Raw genomic sequence first — 22,465 nt, forward strand, 5'->3', positions numbered from 1 at the left:
TTTTTCTTTGTATTTCTCTTCAATAGTTGCTTGACCCAACATCTTTCTGTCTGCTCTATACAGTGAAAATACAAACTAAATGAGAATAGAAAAAAATAATTAAAGCATTAAATTGTACAAATTACAAATCTGTTCCAAAATATACTTACATTAAATAAAATACGCATTTCAGTAAGAGATCTACAGTGAACGACCATATGCATTCTGGGAAGCTTCACGACATCTGGGCAGGGCCAACATTCGTGGAAGGAGCGAAGGGAATTCGCATCCAATCACGGTTTGTAGCGGGTTCTGGCCGCCGTCTGCGAGCTACACTGAGCGCATCATTAGCATCGCCTGGGCAGGGACTGACTGTGGGGAAAGGGGAGAAGCAAGCTCTAGCCTCAATGCTGAGTTCATCACAACTTCTCAAGAATCTCATTAACAGCCTATACAGTACAGTTTCAAAAAAGTAAACATGTTAAGGTAAGCAGACAACTCTTTAGGACCCGAAGCACGTTTTCTGGCTGTATTTATGCGGAACTCTCTGTCTACAATGGGCGGTCGTGAAGAGGTGCTTCCTCGGGACGGCATGGTCGCGGGACTGGGGCGGCCCAGCGGGACTGAGGGGAGCCAGGGGCGGGAGAAGACTCCCTTCTCGTTTCAGCTGGAGACAAGCGGGTAGCGCACAGTCCACGGCCGCGCAGCCCGCTCCTCCTGTCATCTGGCGTAGCACTTGATGTAGTCTTCAACTTTATTCCGGAAGTCCTCCTGTGGGGCAGAGGGATCGGGCAGAGGGGAGGAAGGGGGGGGTGAGTCAGCGCATGGCGACACTTCAGGGACAAGCTGCGTGCCCCCGCGCCAAGGGCCCCCGCCAGCTCTCGGGAGGGCGTGCAGGGTCCGGCCTCCAATCCTCCAGTCGCCAAGGTGGCAGGAGACTCAGAGACCCACGGGGCTGAGTGCCACCTCCCTGCCACTCTGGGTGCCGGGAGGGGACACAAACAAGCTCTGGGCGGAAGGGAACCGAAGACCCTTCGTTGTGCGGACGGGGAGAGTGAGATCCACCAGTGTGGTCAAGGTCACGATGCGGGTCCGGCTGGGACTCTGGACCACAAATGGGCATGAGCCTTGGCTGTGGCTCTCAGGAAGACCCTTGCGTCCTGATCTGTCTCCCCAGGACCCTGCTACCTATGGCCCAAGTGCAGCCCGCCATCAGGGTGACCACCCTGCCCGAGAGGAGCGGTGGGCTTGCTACAGAGGGCCCTCCTTGGGCATCAAGCAGAGGCCACCTGGGGGCCTGGGCTGATCCCTCAGGGGTAAAAAACGCTGTATGGATGCAGGTATCTCCCAGGCTAGCGCAGGAGGGAAAGCCACCTCAGATCTGAGCCGACACCCCAAGTGTGTCCCCAGGTCTTTTCTCTCTAAGGTCAGGAGCAAAATTCCCTGGTCTTACAGGACTGGGAAGGGCCCCTGGGACTGTCTGAGCCACGAGGGACTTGGAGACTGTCCACCTCAGAACACCCGCCCGCATTTGGTGGCGGGACAGCCTGTGACCTGAAGGCGGGCTCTCAACCCTCTCACTCCCACCCACAGCTGCACACAGGGTCCCAGGCTTCAGTCCCATCCAGCAAGAGGCACAGCCCCGGGCCCTGCCTGCTGCAGGGGCCACCCTGGGAGGCGCGGGCAGAACGGGCCTGCTCTCCTGGGCCACGCTGCAGTCACTCTTTCAGGGTGGGGCGGGTTCAAGGAAAGGGGAGAAGGGGACCCCTGTGGTCGCCACCAGGCGGCCCAGGACTGTGCTCAGAGGCTCCCTCACAGCTGTCTGCCCGCAGCCGGGCTGAACAGAAGCCCTGGCTGCCCTCAGCAAGACTCTCACAACGTCACCTCCACAGTACCCAGCTGCCGACATACCATCGGCTCCAGGCAGCCGCGGCCAAAGCTCCCGGGATGTGGAGTGACGATCCCACAGACACCCCCAACCCCTCAACGTCTGACCCAGCACCACAGGTGCCTCAGCTCAGCCTTAATCCCCTCTGCTCTCATCAGTGAGGAGACCACGAACTCTGGGGCCAAACCACCCGCGTTCAAATCTTGGGCTCCGCCCCTTCCCGGCAAGTCTTTCACTTCCTGGTGGCCCTGCTCCCTCAGCAGCAAATCAGGGGCAAGAGTCCCTCCCTCGTGGGTTGTCGGGGAAACAAGTGTGTCGGGGAAACAAGTGTGTCTGGGAGCAGGTATGACGACACTGCCTGGCACCTGGAGGGCCACGCAGGGCTGCCGCTACACCACGTCAGCACTGCCCTCCTGCTGCCCTGCCCCAGTCACACGGGGCCTCTGAAGCATCCCTGAACACCAGGAGCGCAGCCCTGCCTCAGGGCCTTTGCGCTGCTGCAGAGGCCTCTGGAACACTCCCGCCTGGGGTCCACTTGGTTCACAACCGGCCTCTACTCACATCTTACCAGAAAGGCTTTCCCTGAGAACCCGACATAAAGCAGCAACACCCGTATCTGCGAAGCACAATAAAATGAAGTCTGCCTGTAAGCTGCAAGTCTCTTCCTATTTCATACAAAGAGCAGGAAACACCCTTCCGAGAACAATAAAAAGTAAACAATCGTAACACGTTTTTTCTCCCCCTGGCTCTATAAGGGTGTTCCCTCCCCGACAAGGTTTAGTCCACAGGGGCTACAACAGTTAGTTAGTGCTGAGTGTGGACAGCCTTGTCGGGAACAATGACAATGAGAGGTGGAGTTAGAACATGAACAGAGCCTCCTGGGGGCCCGCCTGCAAGTCTTGTCAGCATGGCGGACAAACAAAGGCTCCTTCCCGCCAGGGCCGCCCCGAGGGTGCAGATGGCTGACTGCCAAAGGCCGGAGAGGCGATACTGAAGACCTCGGCCGCCTCCCGGCCTGCTCAGCAGGACGTGGCCTCCTCTGCCCGCCCGACCAGAGGCACCCGCTGACCCTCCGGGGCCACCGCCTGGCTCTCTGCTCCCCGCGTGCCGGGACACGTGCTGGGGGCCCTCCTGCCTGCCCTTCAGGGCCCTAAGGTAGGCTGTGGTGAACACCACACGTGGCACATTTAAAACGCCCGCGTGCTCTGGTACACAGTAGGTCTTACATGTACAGAAGCAGCTGACCTCAACATTAAGCACGGTATTTAGAACCAACTTGATGGCCTTTAGAACGTCCTACGTTCAGAGCCACGTCAGCCGATCCAACAGCTCCAACAGCGTTAGGTGGCTGACTCCTGGGCGGGGCAAGGATTCGCAGGGAATGTGGCTCAGAAAACAAAACGTGAGGTCCTGTGACTAAACGGAGTCAGCGCCACAGAGCTGTCTGCTTAGGCCCGACCAGCTCCGAACAACCTCCAGCAGCCTCACCTCAGCCACGCTCGGCCGCCTCCCGGGCTCCTGCCCCAGACCCTGTGCCTTGTGCCCGCACACTGCAAGGATGGGTGTACACAGGGCATTTACTGCAGCGCTGTCTGTAGCTGGAAAATAATCCCGTGGAAAAACCTGAGTGCCCAGCCATAAGAGAATGGTTGAGAAAAGTACGGTAGAGCCACGGGATATTATTCAACAGCTCCTAAAATGAACGAGTGATAGTTTATGCACTGACTTGGAGGGAAAAAGCGAAAATACACGAACAACGACAACAAAACACGATCCCATCGCTGTGGGCTCGCGTGCGCCTGCGCTCCGGGAAGCTGTGGAGGGCGGTCAGCCCGCTGGGTGGCGGCAGAGGGGACGGGTAGGGGGTGGGGTGGGGGGCGGTAACACCCCTCGTTCGTTCTCCCTTCTGTGCTCCTACGCCATCATGCGGTAAACCGCCATCATGCGGTAAAGCGACAGCCGCCTGTTGTAGATCACTCATACTGAACTCTACCAGGAAACCACACCTAAAAACACTTCTGTTTGACTTTGGGTCAAACACTTTTCTGAGACCACTCACATTTATTATAATACATCATTCATAAATTGCTTTAAATTCTAGTCCCATTTAATTCAATGGGATTTAATTCTAGTTCAATTCTAGTCACCATTCTCAGTTTCACACTTATTTAATCAAGGGGCAGTAATTATCTTTTCACCAAATACATGAACCTAAAATATTCCTGTTACTAGCTTACCTTGTCCCGCAAATGATGTTCTGCAGCTTCAATATTCAGTGGGTCATCAAAATTCAAAAGATCCTTAAAAAGAGAGAAGCTCAAAGTAAACAATGGAAAGAATCTGTTTCTCTGCTGTTGCACGTCTTCATTTTATGAAGCAGGCAACAGAAACCTAATCAGCAAATGACAGAACGACCTAGAGAGTTGAAAAAACTCCTGAGAACTAAAGTTCCTGTTGATGTAGGAGCACTGAACGTGAAATACTTTTTTCAGAACGGTGATTAACGGTCCACTGAAAGAAGGCAGGGATGTGTTTACTCACGATTATCCAACGTTTTGGTGAGGAAACAGCGATCACACTAATTTCTAAGGCTAGTTTTGATACTTGGGGAATGACAAACCACTCTTATTATGAGCATTTCTAAATAAAAATCCTATTAATTTTTCCTTAAAAATTCATTTTCTCCTTTATTTTGTGATTAACAACTCTGTCTTCTAAGTCTATGTTTCTATTCTGACTTTGCCTAGACTCTCCCTTCACCTTTAACTCACCTCCACAAGCACGGCACTCACAATCCAGTAGGAAGGACGTCTGCAACCCGACCTAACAACATAGGATGGTGCCACTGGGGCCAGGGCTCCCTGGCCCCAGGGAACCAGCACCAGACCCTTTCCACCTTAGAAGAGCCCTGGAATGCTACTCCCCGCCCCCCCACCGCAAGAATAACGACGGATTTTAGATCGAAGACCATGTATTTCCTTTATACTACCTATTCCTCTTCTTAAAGGTCAGGGTAGAAACATTTGTTATGATGAGTCACTGCTTTCCAAAGCCATTGATGGATCATTGTAAAGACAACTGTTATTTCTCCTGAGGAGAAATGTTTAATCTGGGGATTGTATTCCTGATTTGGAAATAAATATGGGTGTGATCAATATGTGACAAATACAGCCAGGAAAAATTATAAATCTCTATGATCATTAACAGCTGGGAAATCAGTTCCAAGTCCCAGAAATAGGCAAAAATATAAAGCACATATTATATGAGAATCCCGGTGCATATAAAGACTTACACCAGACATACAGCATTCTTCATCTTCTTTACCATGTATTTTACCTAAAATGAATATGTGAGCTGGAATAACCGTTATAGACTTCATTAGCAAGTTTGATGGGCTCTTTAGAATTTGGAAGGTTTGGAGTGCTTGGAGAGATGGGGACCCACCAGATGTCCTTCAAAAGAAAAGCAGCACAACTGCCAGGCGGGTTTTAAATCACGCTCCAGCCTCTGCATCTCCAGAAGTAAAACTTCATTCACTTCAATGGAAAAGCCAAAAACAATCAAAACAAAACAGCTGAGACCAGCAGAAAACTGTCCAGATGGCCCGGTACCCCTTGGGTATTGCCTTCTCCCGGAGATTACGGCAGGTCCCGAAATCAGGAGGTGTTACCGGACCACCCGGCGACATCAGCCGAGAAGGCAGGAGGGGCAGGCACTTAAGGGTCTCCTCTGAGGCTCTGCTCTGCTGGTTTTCACTGGCTGAGGACGGCAGGGTGAGGGAGCAGTCCTGCCGTCCTGGGGGCTGTCCAGGATGGGCTGGTTTTCATGGGGGGACTTAGGTTTTACCGAAAGTAGCAGAGATTTTTTTTTCCCCCCCAGAGACAGTCCCTGAAGCTTATTTCTTTCAAAGCTTCTTTATGATCAAAAAGCCAAAACTCAAAGGAACAAATGATACTATATAAAAATCCAAATCCCAGCTTTCCCCCTTTCCCCTTCTCCTACGCCTCTTCCCGCCCTCCAGCCCCTGCCTGCGAGGTGCTGTTCTCTGAGGACAGCAAACTTCACTGATTAAGAGAATAATTCTAAGGTTCTGGGTTTGTAAAAAGCCTAAAGGTTGGTGACTACACGCTCCTTCTCCCAAACCTGGACCCTGGGCGCGAAGGAAGCTGTGGACTGGCTGCCGGGGACAGCAGACGGTGTGAGGTGGGCCAGGCGCTCCCAGAGGGGGGCCTGCGTGGGGGAGACCACAGCGAGTGGAGCTGGGCCGCGCCGGCCCCCGGGAGCAAGGCGGCCACGACAGCCGGGCGGAAGTGGGGACGCTCTGCTCCCGCCCCTCCCGGCCTCAGGGCCTCCCAGAGTGTCGCTCCAAAGCCCCCTCAGTTCTTGTCTCACTGCTCTTCTGATTCACAAAAGTGCCAAAGAAAAGAGGGGTTCAGTGCACCCACACCGCTGGTTTTGATTCCCTCATGTTATCCTTGATGCGATCTTTAAAACCAGGAGGCAGAGGAATCAAGAAAAACTTGGGATTCTGGTCAACATACTTACAGTAAACAAAGAGTTTAATCCCCAAACAACATCCTGAAATGAGAAAGAAAGACGAAAACAAGTTTCAGGTGGGGACGGTCTCTAAGAGATGAACCAGTTAAGTCAGCAATATAGTGGAGGAGGTCAGTTTTCTGCAGGAGTTATTTAAAAAGGTAGGGCCTAGGGCCTCCCTGGTGGCGCAGTGGTTGAGAGTCCGCCTGCTGATGCAGGGGACACAGGTTCATGCCCCGGTCCAGGAAGATCCCACATGTTTCGGAGCAGCTGGACCCGTGAGCCATGGCCGCTGAGCCTGTGTGTCCGGAGCCTGTGCTCCGCAACGGGAGAGGCCACAACAGTGAGAGGCCTGCGTACCGCAAAAAAAAAAAAAGGGCCTAGAAAGTCAATCTCAGGCTCCCCCTTGCAACCTGGGGGACAGCATCCAGCGCAGCAGCTCTGTTACCAGCCATTGCTCGCTTTTTGTGCACCTGGCAGAGACTTAGACCTACGAGTGGTTTTAGTTGGGACAGCGTTTATAATCCATGCCTGACTGAGCCAAAGTGGACATGTGTGGAAGAACATTACGAGAGAGAGAGGCAGGGAGACGGCACGCATGATATGCCACATGGCTCTCAGAGCTTCACAAACAGGCTGACTGGACGCCCACGGCCCTTTCAGGTTGAAAGGTGGGACCATCAGTGTAAGAGCAGCAGGACGGTCACCAGGGAAGACGGGCCTGGCTCAGAAGACCACGCCTTTGTGCTGAAGTGCAGGCTGGGAACACGGCTGCCCCCAAAGCCAGTCCCAGGCGATCGCTCTTCTGGGCAGGATCGATCCCTCAGCAGACAGGCAGAGGCTACGACTGTGTGGGACCAGTTCGCTACTCAATCAAAGATGGCACAAGTCAGGTAGCTGCTCACTCCTAGGTGAACACTGGCCAAGAGTCCTGACTCCTTCTGACAAAAGGTCAGGCATGGCAAGAAGCTGCAGGTGCCGCTGGGCAGCACCATGGACACAGGCTCTGAGGAGACGCACCGCCGGCGGCCTCATGTGGGTGCCCGCAACACGCACCCCTGAAAGCCACTCAAGCCGTGTTGGAGAAGCACCTGGGGCCACTCATGTAGTCCCTGTGGCTCCGCTTTCCACCCCCTGCCCCGGCAGAGGGGCCCCCGTGCAGCACACCTGGCTGCACCCTGCCACCCCTCCTCTGTCCAGTGTAACTCAGAGCAGACACAGAACATCCAGCCTTTCCCTCCTCCGTCCCTACCCACCCCTGGCGAGTCTCCACTGCTTAAAGGGGGAGACGACTATCAAAGACCGGGGCGAGCAGCAAGACAAGCATAGAAGCAGCAAAACCACCGAGGCACCAACGGCAAAGGGCAGAGGGGAGAGGAGGTGACCTGACACCCCCATCCCCGCCCCCAACCGAAGAGAAGTGGGGGCAGAGGAGCTGAGCAGGGCCAGCGGCCCCAGGCGGGCGGTGGCGGGCGGGCAGCGTGGGCCCGTCCACCCGTGCAGATGCGACAGGGCGGACATCGCTGTCCTTACAGGAGGCTGGCTGCCGACGGAGGGGCATCCAGGGAGGCTGTGGGCAAAGGACACTCTACCTTCAGTGTCCTCGTGGGGGCCCAGCCGGTGCCGTCAATCGAATGTTCTCTCAGTAAACTGAAACAGACACAGAAAGGCACAGCAGTCAGCAGGGAGCAGCCTCCAGTCCCGCGAGCTGCTCAGCATGATTTCTGTCGGAACGGAGGTGCACGTCTCATGCAGTCCGTCTCTCCTCTGTGGCTCCGCAGTTTCCTGTGTCGCTACAGAAGGCCTTCTCTGCCTCACGCCTGCATGGGTCCTCCAGTCTAATCGTGAGTGTTATTTTTATGTATTGTACACTCAGTGGGGGAAAAGCATGCTTAAATCAGAACATACAGAGCGCATCTGTCAATTTAACATCTGGAAAAGGACGGCGACAACAATGACAGCGGAGCTTCCTGTTTGTGTGTCAGCCGGACCCCACACTCACCCCGTGCCCCAAGACCAAAGAGGGAGGGGTCCCATGCTACAGAGGAGAAACCAAGGCACAGGGCAGCACCTGCCCCAGGGCACGCGCCCCCAAATGGAGCTGTGGACTCACACCCACGTGAGCACCTAGCCCATGATTTTGATAGCTGTTTAAAAAATAAAAGCAGATTAACACAAAATTCTGGAAGGTGCTCACCCGTGGGTGGGAGGACCACGCTCAGGAAAGGTCACGTGGGCTCCAGGGGTATGTGATTTGAGCTGACCTAAGAGTCATTTCCATGACTGTTCTATCAACCGCAAATGCACAGCATATACTCTCATATAAATAACCGTTCCATACTTTGAAAAATTACCACTTACTGCCTAGTTTCCTTCTGGTGAAAAAAGGAGCTTGGCATTGTTGAATTATATCACACTGTTGCTTTCACCTGAACCTAACAGCTCCTAAGCTAACACGGCAGTATGAGGCTTTCCAGGTCATACTTGTTACCGTTAAGAAAATTTTTGAATCAGAACACGTTCAAATTCACAAAAATCAATGACGATCAGGAGAAAATACAAATATGCAGAATGTGAATCAATGCCATAATCTTAATTGCCCACGAAGATCAGTTAGAATAAATAAAACTAACCTACAGCTTACTTCGGGCCCTAAAAAGAAAACTCCCATCATGCACCCTCCTCCCATCTACCCGGGGGACGTCTTTCCACCCTGCAGAGGTATCAGTGAGTTGTTGAGATAAAATCTCTACAACTTTTGAATAACTTTTTGGGAGACAACTGCCCAATCCTGGTGCTTTATATGATCCAATGAGAGACTTCTTTACTAAGACAGGGGAAAGAATTATTTCTGATCTAGCGTATCCTTTTCATTTATAGACCTTATTGCAATTTTACTTGTTTAGTGCCTGTCTCCCCACCAGCTGGCAGACCCCATAAAGCAGAGAACGCAAGCTGCTCCCCACTGTGTCTGGGCTCAACCAACATTAGCTGATGGAAGGCAGGCGGGCAGACCGGGCGACCAGTCAGCGCCCTCTGAGCTTCCCTGTCAACAAGCACAGACAGAGCAGGACTCTGCCCCTGGAGGCCAGGTGTGCCCATGTCTGGGGGCCGCAGATCTGGGCAGGGTGACACCACAGAGGTTCGGGCCCAGCCTGAGCAGATGGCAGTCCCAAGGGAGCTCAGGTGACAGCCACGTGGCCATCAGAGAGGGTACAGGCAAGGGGACAGAGGATGCCCCAGGGACTACACTGGAAACTCGGGTTCCAGGAGAACAGAAATCTGAAGTGCAACCGCCGGGTTCAGGGCCCTGTGGTCCCTCCAGTCCCACAGACATAGCACTGCTGGCCCTGAGCCAAGAGCAGGGTGTGGGCCCTCGGTGGGAGCAGAGCAAGTCTTACGAAGAGAAGCAAGCACCCCTGTGACTAGACCAGGCCCCATGGAGCGCCAGGCACGTCATTTCCTTTATTCAGGAGATGGCATGAGTCGGCTGTGCCCAAAACCATCGCTGGACACTGTCTAGTTTTTCACAAAGAGGTAGTCTTTGTACATAAACCTGGCACATTACTTCCCTCAGTTAAATTCCCAGAGGTGCAGCTGACAGGTCCGAGGGTATATACAAGTTAAATGTAGGCCTTATGGCTGAAGGACCAATGAAAGGTGTACAGGTACATGCACCCTCCAGTGGAACGAGGGAGCCTGTTCTCACACACACTTTGCTTTTGTATCTGCCAGTCTGAGAAGTGGTGAGCGGCGTCCCCTTGCTTCCACGTGTCCTCTGATCACCAAGGAGACTGAGCATCAAGCAGATGCTTACCACCCGCTGTGTTTCTCCTTCTATGAATCACCTACTTGTAGTCAATGCTCATTTTTCCAGTGGATACGTCCCATCGTTTTCATATTGATTGAAAGGACTGTTTACATACAAAGGATGTAATCTTGCTGATCTTTTTCTCTTTCAATTTTGTGCTTTTGTATTTTAAATTTTAGTGTGTCTAAACCTATCAATGATTTTCCTTTAAAGTTTCTGTCTTTTGTAGCAGGCTACAAATTTAACCAAATTTAATTACAAATTTGACCAAATTTACATTTAACCATCTGTTAAATTCCTATTATCCTTTGCTAATAATCTGATTTCTCAGAAGACTGCAAAAGTGAGTAGAGAAATGCCCTCTCTGGACCTAATTCTGACCGGAGAAGGGGACGTGACAGGAAGTGGAGTGTGGGGAGCCCCCAGGAGAGTGGGCACAGGTGAAAAGCCTGGGGAGACAAGGCCGGACCAGAAACCACTTACAATCTGGGCCTGAAGATCATAGATTTTTAAAGTCTCAATACTTAAAGGACAGATACTAAAAGGGAAGATGACTGACTTATAAAGTGTATTTTTAACTATCTTTTTTTTTTTTTTTTTTTTTCTGGCGGGATCGTGGTTCCCCAACCAGGGACTGAACCTGGTTCCTTGGCAGTGAGAGCACGGAGACCTAACCACTGGACCACCAGGGAATTCCCATTAACTATCTATTAAAAAAATGAAGCTGATATGAAAGAAAAGGGGGCTCCACATACAAAATAAAATGGGGAGACGAGTCCTAATGGTCATCCTCGCAGGGAGGAGCGACCACAGTGCACGTGTGGGGAGAGGAGCGTAAAAGGACAGGATACGGAGGCGGGGCCTGGGCGGGACTCGCTCGCAGTAAGAAAGCAAAGAACACGCCGCCGGAGAAACCCTGTCTGCCTGCTCTCCAGGTTCCCGCAGTCCCGAAGCCGGCAGTGGTGGTGCTGGGGCTTGGCCCGGGGGTCCAGCACCAGAGCCCCTACAAGTTAACCTCACTGCCCTACCAGAGAAAGCGCAAGACGCAGAAAAATAAAGCCCACAAGCTAAATTTACTTAAAAATGACAACCACCAACACCCTCCGCAACTCCTCCAGTTCTCTACGTTAGCGACCAGCAAGCTTAGGCGGCAGGAAGTCACTGACCCCTGACCATCTGCCATTGGAAGGGTGGGGACCCAGGCACAACTGGGAAAGCTTATCCTGCTACCAAAGTGCTCCTATGCGCATCAAGACTATTTGGGGAAAGAGAAGACACTTAAATACAAGGGCTTGGGTCTTCTGAAGCCTCCCATCCACATTTCCCCCACCCTGGATTCCATTACTCCTATTTTCCCCTCTTAGCTAGAATCAGCCATATGGAGGGAAAAGGGTAAGGGCCCTCAGAGGGGGGGGGGCACCTGGGTGGACTGCAGAGGCCGGGCTGGGATGGGGAAGCTGGGAGGCCACTCCAGTTACTTGAGTGCAGCCAGAAGCCTCCCTAACCTTGGCCCAGCCTCAAAATCTCCCCTCGGGGGAAAGCCCATCACTCACACACGGTGCTCACAACACGGAAGACGGGAATGGAGATAAACTCACCTGAGACATATCTCGCCTGTCTCTGTGATATTGGGGTGCCAGATCCTGGTCAAGCATTTCACTTTAGGAGGCTGCAACACAGAAGGAAGAGATCACAGGCTCTCCAGGGCCTTCCATGTACCCCGCCTAGGGCCTTGTCTCGGCGCTCACTTGGCTCACCAGGCACCGGCTCCGTCACCCCCGCAGCAGTGTCTGCACACTGCATGCACCGTGCCGCTCTCACGGGTAAAGCCTGCCCGCACCCCTAACAGGACCCCTCTACAGGGCCCGGGGCTGCCGGCGGCTGGGCTTCTGCATCCTCTGACCCTGCCTGGGCCTAGGCTGTGCAGGAGGAGCCACGGTGCCCTCCGGGGAGGAGCTCTGCACCCTCCAGGCCCCACTGCCTATGGGAGCCCGTGGCCTCCTTGGCGCTAGTAGCTGAGCTACGGCTGAAATGCTGCCCCTCATGGCAGCGCTGGCTCCCTCTGTGGGTGTCTCTGGAGGCATTGTTGTCGTTTACTTTCTGCTAGGTGCAAGTCCTAGCCCACTTTATACTTAAAGGAGGAGAGAACGAACACAAGTACATGGGAATAAGGCACATCAACAGTACTCAGGATGAAGCGTGTTTGGATAAAACTGTTCTTTTAACATTATTTGTTTTAAAAGCAATCCATACTCATCTAAGAAAAAAACAAAAAGGAAAGATATCTATACATCTATAGATATAGAGATATATAAAACTCTACCCAGAAATAATCTCTATCAATACCTGATGCATATTTTGGAGCCTCTTTTCTAGGCGACACACAGGTGTGTGTGATGCGCATTCATTTTTCTTTACAGAAGTAGGGAAATGTGCTATATATTTCTTTTCCACATTTATTTTTATCACCATTTCAGATGACTTTGGGCTTTTGTGCATTCCAAGGTACAAACACTAGTATTTAACAAGCCAGTTCCCTATTATTGGACGTTTAGGTTGCTTCCCACTTCCACTACAAACCTGCTAAATCAACGCTGTCTTCATTCACATCCATATGAAATATTTCCCCAGGATGAAGGCCAGGAAGGGGAGGGGCTGCCAGAGAGCAGGCTGCACATTCAGCGCCAAGTGCCCTTGCCTCCAGAGAGGCCGCGAGCCCACCCCACCTGCAGCGCGGGCACCTCTTCCCCAGGCCCAGTTCCACCGCGAGGTGGCCTTGCTTTGAGGAGCTTGACAGTCGTCTCACAGAATCTCACCAGACAGCTCGTGTCACAGATACAAAATCTTCATCATCAAATTCTTATCTTTGATAACCATCTAGAGAATATTTCGCCGTCCAGATTCTCTCCTGTGCTATTTCTAGTGCTCTAATAGTTTCAGCTTCTTATTTGTATAAAACAAACATAGTTTTCAGTACCCTCATAAGTTTTCTTCCTGATTTCAAAACACCATGACATCAGAATGTCAAATATGTCATGTCACCTAGACTCCCCGAAATGATTAATCCAACCATGCAGATGCAGGCGTCTGAGGATTACAGAATTTAGGTTCAGAGTGAGTTGAAATCAACTGAATACGCTAATTTGCTTTCCTGCAAGTAAACAGGAATGCATTTGACAGAAGGAATGCTAGCACAGCCTGCAATTTCAGCAAGGCCTTCAGGCTGAAGAGGGAAGGTCAGCGTCAATGGCGCTGTACATATTGGTCAATCTCTCTAATGAACACTGAACGCAGGTAACCTACTGGGGAGAGTGCATCACGGACTCAGGATCTGAAGCGACTGAAGGCTCACCCCCTCCCTCCTCTGAGGCCCCGACACACAGTCGCCCCGCCGAGTGTCCACGCGGCTCCAAGGGTCCGACTGCACTTACCCCTCTCCTCCTTGTCCCTTCACACCGTCCACAGTTAGATATTGGTGCAGCCGCCTCCCGGGCCAATGGCCCTCGTAACAGCGGTCCCCCACAGAGAGCAAACCTCTGCACCAGAACTGTGGTCCTGGATTCTGACACACACTTTCCAAACTGAACCATTCTCGTAGACCCTTACCGGCCCCAAAGCAAGACCAAGAAATACCAGCTCCACCTCCTACCTCAGTGGTGGCACGACTAGCCATCCCATCACACAGCTAAGGGTTTAGTATATGACAAAGACTGCAGTGCAAATCAATGGGGAAGCAGGGGTTCTTCAGTGGACAACTGGCTAACCATTCGGAAAAGTACAGTTAGATACTCACTTAGAGCTTTATTCCACATAAAGGACACAGAACTCTAAGAGGACTCGAAGAAAACGTGGATGAGTTATCGGGGTCTGAAGGCCTGTTTTAAGCATTTCACAACATGAAAAATTCAAGAAGGAAAAGCAGATTAGACTACAGTGGTGAAACAAAAAAACACAAACTTTTATAGAACAACAAAAATGAAAAACAGGAAAATGTTTACAGTACAGCTAAGTAAACTAAGAAAAAAGTTTCATATAATTTCTATATAAGAACTCTTATAATAAAAAAAATACCTCAACAGAAAAAAAGGGCTAAGCACATAACAACAGCTCATAAAAGACATAAAAAGCTAATAAGTAGGAAAAAGAATTAGCATCCTACTTATTTAAGAAATGAAAATTCAAACGACATTTTAGATACCATTTATTTCTTCCCAAAATAGCAAAAAGAAAAAAAATAATGAAAATATCCCATGTTGGTAAGGGTTTACGAAAAAGGGAATTTTCAAACACTGATGGTGGGGATGTCAACTGGAAAAACTCTCTGGAGGGTAACTGGATAGTACTGATAAAAAGCCTTAAAATTAGCATCAGTTACTCAGTACCTGTAATTCCACTTCTAAGAATTTATCCAAAGACAGTGGCAGGCATGCACAAGCTGCTGTCTAGGACATGTATCACATTATTCCAGGGGTCAGTAATCTACAGCCCATGGACCAACTAAGGCAGGCCTGTTTTCACGTGGTCTATAACCTAAGCATGGCCTTCACAGTTTTAAAAGGTTGTTTAAAAAAAAGAATATACGACAGAGATCACAAATGGTCCACAAGGCCTAAAATATTTACTATTTTGCCCCTTACATAAAGTCTGGTTCATATAATCAAAATATTGGTCAGCCAGTGATCAACTATAAAGGATTAGCTTAAAATCATGATACATCGTACAGTTAAGTGGTCTTACTAACGATGACGTAATTATATATTAATTGACATGAGAACATACGTTCTCACGGTATGATGACACATTGCCCTATACTATAATGTTAAAACACAACCCAAGTTACCAAGCTATGTGTAGCGTGATCCCACTCGTATGTATGATTATATATTGTGCATAACATACATCAAAAAGTTAACGGTGATCATCTCTGGATGGAGAGATAACAGGTGGTTAATATTCTATTTTTGCATAGTGGTGTCTTCTCAATTTTCCACAGAGTAAAATAAATTACGTAAAGGGAAGAGGGGCGACTGGGCAGTCAAGCGTTGCTTGTGGTACCTCCGGGTCTCCTCCTTCTGGAAACGTGGCAGGGCAGCCCTTCCTGACGCCTTTCGGGGCTGGTCACGGTCACATTACTCGATGTGGTTGCATCACATAACCTCACTTCCAGGGGGAGAGAAAAGCCACATTCCTTTCTCCTGCTTCAGCACACGGTTTCCTCTGACCACTCACAGCAAAATGCCATGGGGGCACCGTGAGGCCTGGGGCTGTGTCGCATCACGGCCAAGCTGCCGTCTGCACTCAGGCCTCCTTTGGGCGCCCCTGTCTCGTTGGCGCGTCGCTGTGTCTGTGTCCAGAGGCTGAGCTTCTTCAAAGGCCGCTCGACTCTCATCTCCAGCCTCTACAGTGTCTGACACAGAGCCCAGCGCATCGTAGGAGCTCATTAAACGTCAGTCCATCATTGCAGCCTATTTCTAGGACTGAGAGAGATTACGAGGCAGCCGGAGACTGTGAGATAAAGTTCAGGGGAAAAAGGACAAAGACCCAGAGGAAATATCTGCCTGTTAGCTGCTGGGGCAGAGGGGTGTGAGGGGTGAGGGGGACACCAAATAGGTGTATTCTTTCTTTTCTAAAAAAAGTTTATTCTAAAATAATGATCTACGTTACTGCTCAACAGGTTTCCATTCACAACTTTAATAACTGACCTTATTACAGGAACTCTAAGTGTTAGGGGTTAAAAACAAACTCCCTATGAGGTACAGAAATCACGTAAGTTACGGCACTAAGCAGATGAGTCCTGAGAAAGCTCCATGAAGCCCTTTCAGGCCGACTTGCTAAAAACTGGCTGTATCTCCTCATCCAGATGAAACATGAATTCCTTAAAGTCAGCTCTCATAATCTCTACCCCATTTGCCTGTAACCTATGTATTTTCATATGCTGGTTTAATCTGCAACATCATAACCTTGTTGGGGGGCAGAGAGCATGCCAAGCACTGGATAAATGCGTGCTGCATGCCTGGTGTGGCAGCCCCCGCCCAGCGCTGGAAATACAGTGAGATTAAGACACCTCCAGACTCTTCAGGGAGCAGATGGTCTAGTGAAGAAAGACGCTAAGAAGAATTCTGTAGATAAAGCTTAACCGCAGAAAAGGTGAACACAACTACCCGTGTATCACTGAAGCGCGTCACCTCATGCTCCCTGGGGTCCGGGCTGCCCTGTGCACCCTGCGTGAGCTTGTGAACCTCACTGGCCTGCTGGTTAAGGCAGCTGCACCACCTCTGCCTGGATGAGAGGCAGAGAGGCCCTCACGGCAGCAGGGTGGCGTCTGGATACAGCCCCGAGGGCCTGGCCTCTCAGTGCTTCCTGGCTGGAGAACATGGGTCTCCTTCCTGATGAAACAGGACTAGCCCATCATTTAGAAATTTTCCAAAGGAGAAAGAAACTAAAACATAAAAATGTAAGGTCTTTATATGCCACCAATTAATACAGGAAAAGTGTCTTTGAGACTCAGTGGCTTTCTATCCTCTGTTTATTTCATTTCCTACTTCTCTGCTTCTTAAACGGGGAGTATAACAAACATTTTCTCACTACCAAGCGGCCACCAGGTGTGGTGGGAAGGGCACACATTAGGAAGCCGGGCAGCTCTGGACAAGAATCAGCTTTGGCAGTTGAGCCACCTAGACCGGCAAAGCCAACAAGTTCTTAACTTTACCTTTCTGAGCCCTAACTTCCTGATGGGTAAAGATATGAACATTAATGTCACCGAGAGAACTACTGGAGAGTGACATAAGGTAAAACTGAGTGGAGACACCTGACACACAGAAGCCCTCGACAAAACTCTGCTCCTTCCTTGACGTTTCTGAGGTTTTGCTTTCTCCTCACACTGGGAAAAAGACACTCTGCCATTAAATGATGCCAATGCACCCGAACTACGGTTCTCAGCCCCGCCAAATTCACTGCTTTTCTGAAGACTGTCACGAACTCACCGCCGTTTAATTTTAACATTCTCTAGATGAGTAACCCACAGATATGGCATATGTCCAGAAGGTTAGAGAGTCTAGAGTTTTAAGTACCGCACATCAGGTTGTTTCCAGAAACCATCAAAACAGCCCCAAATCCTTAATATGTGCGCACTTGAACCAAGTTCTCAAACTGCTCTCACCTGAGGGAGTGCAGTGCTCTGTGAGGCCAGGTTCCCCGGTTGGTGATCAGGGAAACAGGGGAAGTCTCAGTGGGTGGCTGGCTGGCTGGATTGACAAAGACCTGAAATGCATATTTTCCTGTCTTCACTTAAAAATTAAATTTATTTTTTGTTTTTCTTGGATTGCTAACTCTTCCATCCTCATAAATTACATTTCCAAAAGAACTTTTAATACAGTAGCCCATCAATTTCCATAGATAAAAGTTTGGCTTTAAACAAACAAGTGTTACAGCCACTAAACTAGACCTGGGCGGTGGAGATGGGCCGAGGTCGCGGGGAGCAGGTGATTCCCCCTGTCAGAAAGGAGGGAGCAGTTATTGCAGGGAAAGCAATGGGACACACGCTGTGCCCGATTCCCACAGCCTCAGGTTAACAGGAGACTGAACTTTACCATCAGATTTTTCTTTCCTAGTCGACAGGCCAGAGAAGGCTGAGGAACATCAGCGGGGGGAAGATGTATATCACATCGGCAGAGCTGGCCACGTGCCAACCTCGGCAGCTCAGGGATGGAGAGGGCCCGCGCACCACGCCCACTCCAGCACCCGACTCAGGGGTGTGCAGTGCTGCTCCGAACCTTCAATGACTTCTCACAGCCACAGTGAAAATGCCCCAACCCCCCCAAATCTGAGTTTTCTCACCTCTCCACTATTCCCCAGCCCTGATTCTTCATTCAAGTAGACCTGGTCAACCTGACCTGTACACAGGTTGCCAGTCCTCATTTCCATACCCGCTGACACAGCTGCAGAGACGTCCTCGTCACCTAGAACACCCGCCCTAGTTGTGCATGAGCCAACCCGAGGCAGGACGACTCCAATTCTAGCTCTCCTCAGAAGCTTAACTGGCCCCGACCACTTTCCAAAAGTGACCCTCTCTCTTCCTTCTCTGAACTCCTCTAAAGCATTTTCCTATTATTAACCAATATCACTGTCTGCTACTTACCACTTTTATCATTTTATGATAACTTTCTACACTTTCTCTCACCTTCCTAATGGGTCGGCACGTTCCTTAAAAGCAAAGACAGATGTGACAGCACTTGGCACGGTTATTACTGGGAGGGTCCTGGAGGGATCAATGTGTAGCTAGGGGTGTAAATCACTCATAATTTGAAACTACAGGTCATTATTCTTTTCCAAAATTCTAAAACGCACATTTTATACACTTCTGGAATTGTGGTGTTATACCATAAACAAAACTACAGTTTTAAATAAAATGTTCTTTTCTCCAGTGCCAGAATCTAACAAGATTTGCATGAAATACTCAAGCAGCCCCCTGTAAAGGTGCCAGCCTCGGGGTGGTAATTCCAACCTCGGCAGAGCTGCACCCCAGCACATACTGGCACACAGTATTCGCAAACACTTGTTGAGAAAAGGAAGGAACCTCTCCACTAAAACTCTCAATAATGCTGATGAGGGGCATTAACCACACAAATGTCAGCCATTTTGTGCTCAGTCCCAGGACTGGGTGGGCTGCACTCGGACACAACGCGGGGGGACTGCCGGGCCCTGTGACGGCCACCCGCCACAAGAAGGGGGAACAACGGCTCAAGCGCGGGCTACTCACCACCATGTTGTACGCATCAGGAACTTCAGTTTCAAACTGAAATTTTCCACCCTGGTAGTAACCCTCATCTATCAAAAAACACAAAACAAAACAAAAAAATCCTTTAAATTAAAAAAAAAAAAAGGAAACAAAAGGCAAACACTATGTTAGCATATGGCAAATACAGAGAATTAAGAGTTGAAAAAGAGGACTGCAGGGCTCCTTTGTTACTTCACCTGCCTCGCCCCGACCTGACGGTTACAAGTCAGCCCACACTCCCTGGCACCTGCAGCGCCCTCCTCCTCACTGGCCACGCGCCCTGGGGAAAGGGGAGGCCTCCCCTGGGAGACTGGCCCCCTCCCCGCACTCGGCCCCTCGGTCCTGGCCCGCAGCATCCAGTGCCTCCCCTCAAGCACAGCTCATGACAGGTAACCACCTTGCTTCAGCACTTGGTCACCTGTTTGCTGCTGGTCTCCCCATGAGAAGTCAGTTCCACGGGGGAGGCAGGCTTGTGTTGACTGCTTTTTTCCCCCCCGGTGCCTGGCACGTGGCTTCCACGTGCCAGGTAAACACTGACTGAGTCACTCGGTAAACACTGACTGAGCGTGGACCCTCTGCCAGGCCCTGCTCCAGACCCTGGCTGGGGCCACGGCAGTGAACCAGACAGACAAAATCACTGTCTCAGCGACTGTGCCCGGTCAGCAGTCATGGGCTGGCTGGCCGAGCACTTGGTACACCCTTCAGAACAGAGCAGGCCCTCTGGAAAGGGGCTGGAGGGTACACAGAAGAATGTCCAGGGTCAGAGCGGCACTGCCGTGTCCCCCCCCACCCCCCCAGGTCTGCAGACCCCACAGCTCAGTCACAACTCCCTCGCTGCGCTGCCCACCTCTCTGCCTCCCCTGGAGTCCGCCGGCGGTGGGCTCGGCTGAGTTGCAAGTGCTGCTGGTGTGGCTGCCAACAGAGGGCGCTCCAGCACGAATGCCCCCCACAGGAGTTAAATTACTCTGAACTTCACAATTTGATAAAATTACCACCATCTTTAAAACGAATGTTCAACTTCCTCTAAAATATTATCATCGTGAACAAATCAGCAATATTACATTTTATCACTTCCCTCAGCTTTTTATATAAAATGAACATTTAATAGGAAGTTGTTGGTCTCAAACCAGCCACCACTAAAAAACCATTTTTCTTCTTTAAGGGCGTTGAGATTGTGTCAACATTTATGTCTGTCCTGCAGTTAGAACTCGCCTTATCTCGCTGTGTTACACAGGGAGCCCTCTGTGCCCTGGAGCCTACTCCCTCCTTCCTGCCAGGAACCATACGCCAGTGTCTTCCAGCCAGGGTACGGGTACTGCAGGGAGGACACACTGTCCACGGGGTATGTGGGCACTGACAGCTTTAACAGAATCTACTTCTAGATGGCCAGTGTCCATGAGTGCCCTATCATGAAATGAATCTGCCCAACAGTACTTGTGAGGTCAAGGAGTCATGCCACCTGTCCCTTCCCACCTCCCCTTTCACTGTCTTTCTCCCACTTGTAAAAGGCGGTCTACTGCTCATCTAGCCTCTCCCTATGATGCACTGAACCAAGGTGTGATGCACTGGTCACAGTAAAGCTCCTTGAATCGAGGCACTATGCAGGGTTGTGCCTTTCCCTATCTTACACCCATTTCTGTAAAGGGCAAAGCATGGCGCTAAAGATAAGATGTCCCAGTTCAAGCGGGAATGTCTTGAAGTTAGACACACCTTGAGCCTGACGGCAGGGATGACTAGACTTCATTTAGTATGTCAGCCATGGGACTACAGGAAAAGAATGCCTCACCCCCATGAGAAGCAAAGAGGAGCCGAGAAGCAAGAGGCACGTGCCTTCCCCCGCGTGCTGCCGGCCCCACACCTCACCTCTCCACTAGGGGTTAAACTCGGAAGTAAGGTAGCTGTTGGAGACACATCTTAATTTAGAGGCTTCGCCAAAGAGAGAGTCTTGGCAGTTAGAACTGGTCCTGCCTATTGATGCACACGGCAGAAATTTCTGACACACTGAATGAGCTAAACCTGCAGCCACGAGTTTTTGTAAAGCCTGTTTTTAATATTATATTGGTAGGGGTAAGATGAAATTAATATTACAATTTTCTCAATGCTTTCTGAATATTTCAGGTAACATGAGAGGCCGTCAAGTGAAGAATGATGGGTATGATCAGCGGTCGGTTGGGAGGTCTTAGGAAAGTGGTTTTGGTGCGTACCTCGGAAAATGTGACACAAAGGGATTCTAATGACTGGGTTTGTAAAGCCATTTCCAACCAGGTGGTTCCCAACTCTTTGCTTTCAACAAAATAGAAGAAGGAACCTAATCTAGTAATCAGCTGAAAGACCACAGTAAAATACCTTGTATGATTTTTGGTCCCTAACTTTGAAGTCCAGGGACACAAAGACGTGGCGACAACAAACACCTTCTGTGCCTGCCTACTTATTTATATGAACAAGCAGTTCTGTGTCTACACCTACAAAGACAAAAGGAAGGAATAAAACTGGTATTGACCCCTTCTTTCTGGCACTAAATAACATCGTTCACAAGCACATCAACTAAATCAGAAAAATGCTAAGAGTAGCCTCTCGTTCTCAGATACATTTCCGATGAAATGCTATTTTGTTTAGTAACCATCACTATTTATCCAACAAACATTTGATGAATGCTACTATGTGTCAGGCACTGTTCTAGGCACCACCAGCAAGAGACCTTCCTGCCCTCATGAAGCTTACATTCTAGTGGGAAGAAACAAAGTAAGTAAGTTAATCATATAACAGAAAGTGAAAGAGCTGAGGGGCCAGGAGGTGGGAGGAGCTGCAATTTTAAATAGGGAGGTCTGAGAGTGAAGGCTTGGAAACGGAGGGTATCCGGGAGAAGAACATTCCAGGTATGGAAGTGTGGTGACAGAGCTGTGAGAGGGCCTGATGCATTCAGGGCACATGCAGAGGTCAGAAGGTGAGGCAGGGGAAGGGGAAGCTGCGGCTGCAGAGGTAGCAGGCCTGGCCTCGCAGGCCACTGTTAAGTGCGCTGGCTTTTATTCAGCAAGGCAGGGAGCCACAAGAGGGGCCTGAGCAGAGGAGGGGCAGGACCACAGAAACATCATGCTGGTTAGGAGCAGGGTAGGAGCAGCTGGAGTAGAGATACTGTGATGGTAGCAACACCAGGATTTGCTGGCAGATTAGGGGTGGGGTGGGGAAGAAAGGAGTCGAAGCGCTGCGCTGTTGGACCCTGCAATGGAGAAGGGCAGAGCCGTCACCTTGAAGATAAAAAGACCGCAGAGGGCACAGGTGCGCCAAGTCCAACATCGGATTTGAGATTAACTTGAGATTTCATGTCAACAACCAAGTGGAGACACTGATCGGCAGCTGGCAGATCTTTCTGGACAGAGCTTTCTTGAGTGTAGGGGAGAGGTCAGGGCTGCACGCGAGGTTTGGGAGCTGTGTATAGGAGCATCCAGATTTCATGAGCTGGCGAGGTCCCCAAGGG

The 22,465-nt window shown here is 50.4% G+C and overlaps 1 protein-coding gene across 3 annotated transcripts in view; it reads right to left on the reverse strand.

Moving 5' to 3' along the window:
• The window catches only part of UBE2F (ubiquitin conjugating enzyme E2 F (putative)), a 52,869-nt gene continuing 30,404 nt past the window's right edge, over positions 1–22,465 (reverse strand). Inside the window, exons 5-10 of one of the 3 annotated variants that reach the window (XM_007452897.1) lie at positions 18,973–19,040; positions 11,813–11,883; positions 7,996–8,053; positions 6,413–6,445; positions 4,105–4,167; positions 1–750 (exon numbers count right to left, since the gene is read on the reverse strand). In XM_007452897.1, coding sequence (XP_007452959.1) covers positions 700–750; positions 4,105–4,167; positions 6,413–6,445; positions 7,996–8,053; positions 11,813–11,883; positions 18,973–19,040 — 344 coding nt within the window. In that variant the 3' untranslated portion in view covers positions 1–699. The remainder of the gene's footprint in view (positions 751–4,104; positions 4,168–6,412; positions 6,446–7,995; positions 8,054–11,812; positions 11,884–18,972; positions 19,041–22,465) is intronic. The other 2 variants (XM_007452899.1, XM_007452898.1) reach the window with 2 other exon arrangements.

Source organism: Lipotes vexillifer, unplaced genomic scaffold (genome assembly GCF_000442215.2).
Source record: "Lipotes vexillifer unplaced genomic scaffold, Lipotes_vexillifer_v1.1 scaffold652, whole genome shotgun sequence".
NCBI lineage: Eukaryota > Metazoa > Chordata > Mammalia > Artiodactyla > Lipotidae > Lipotes > Lipotes vexillifer.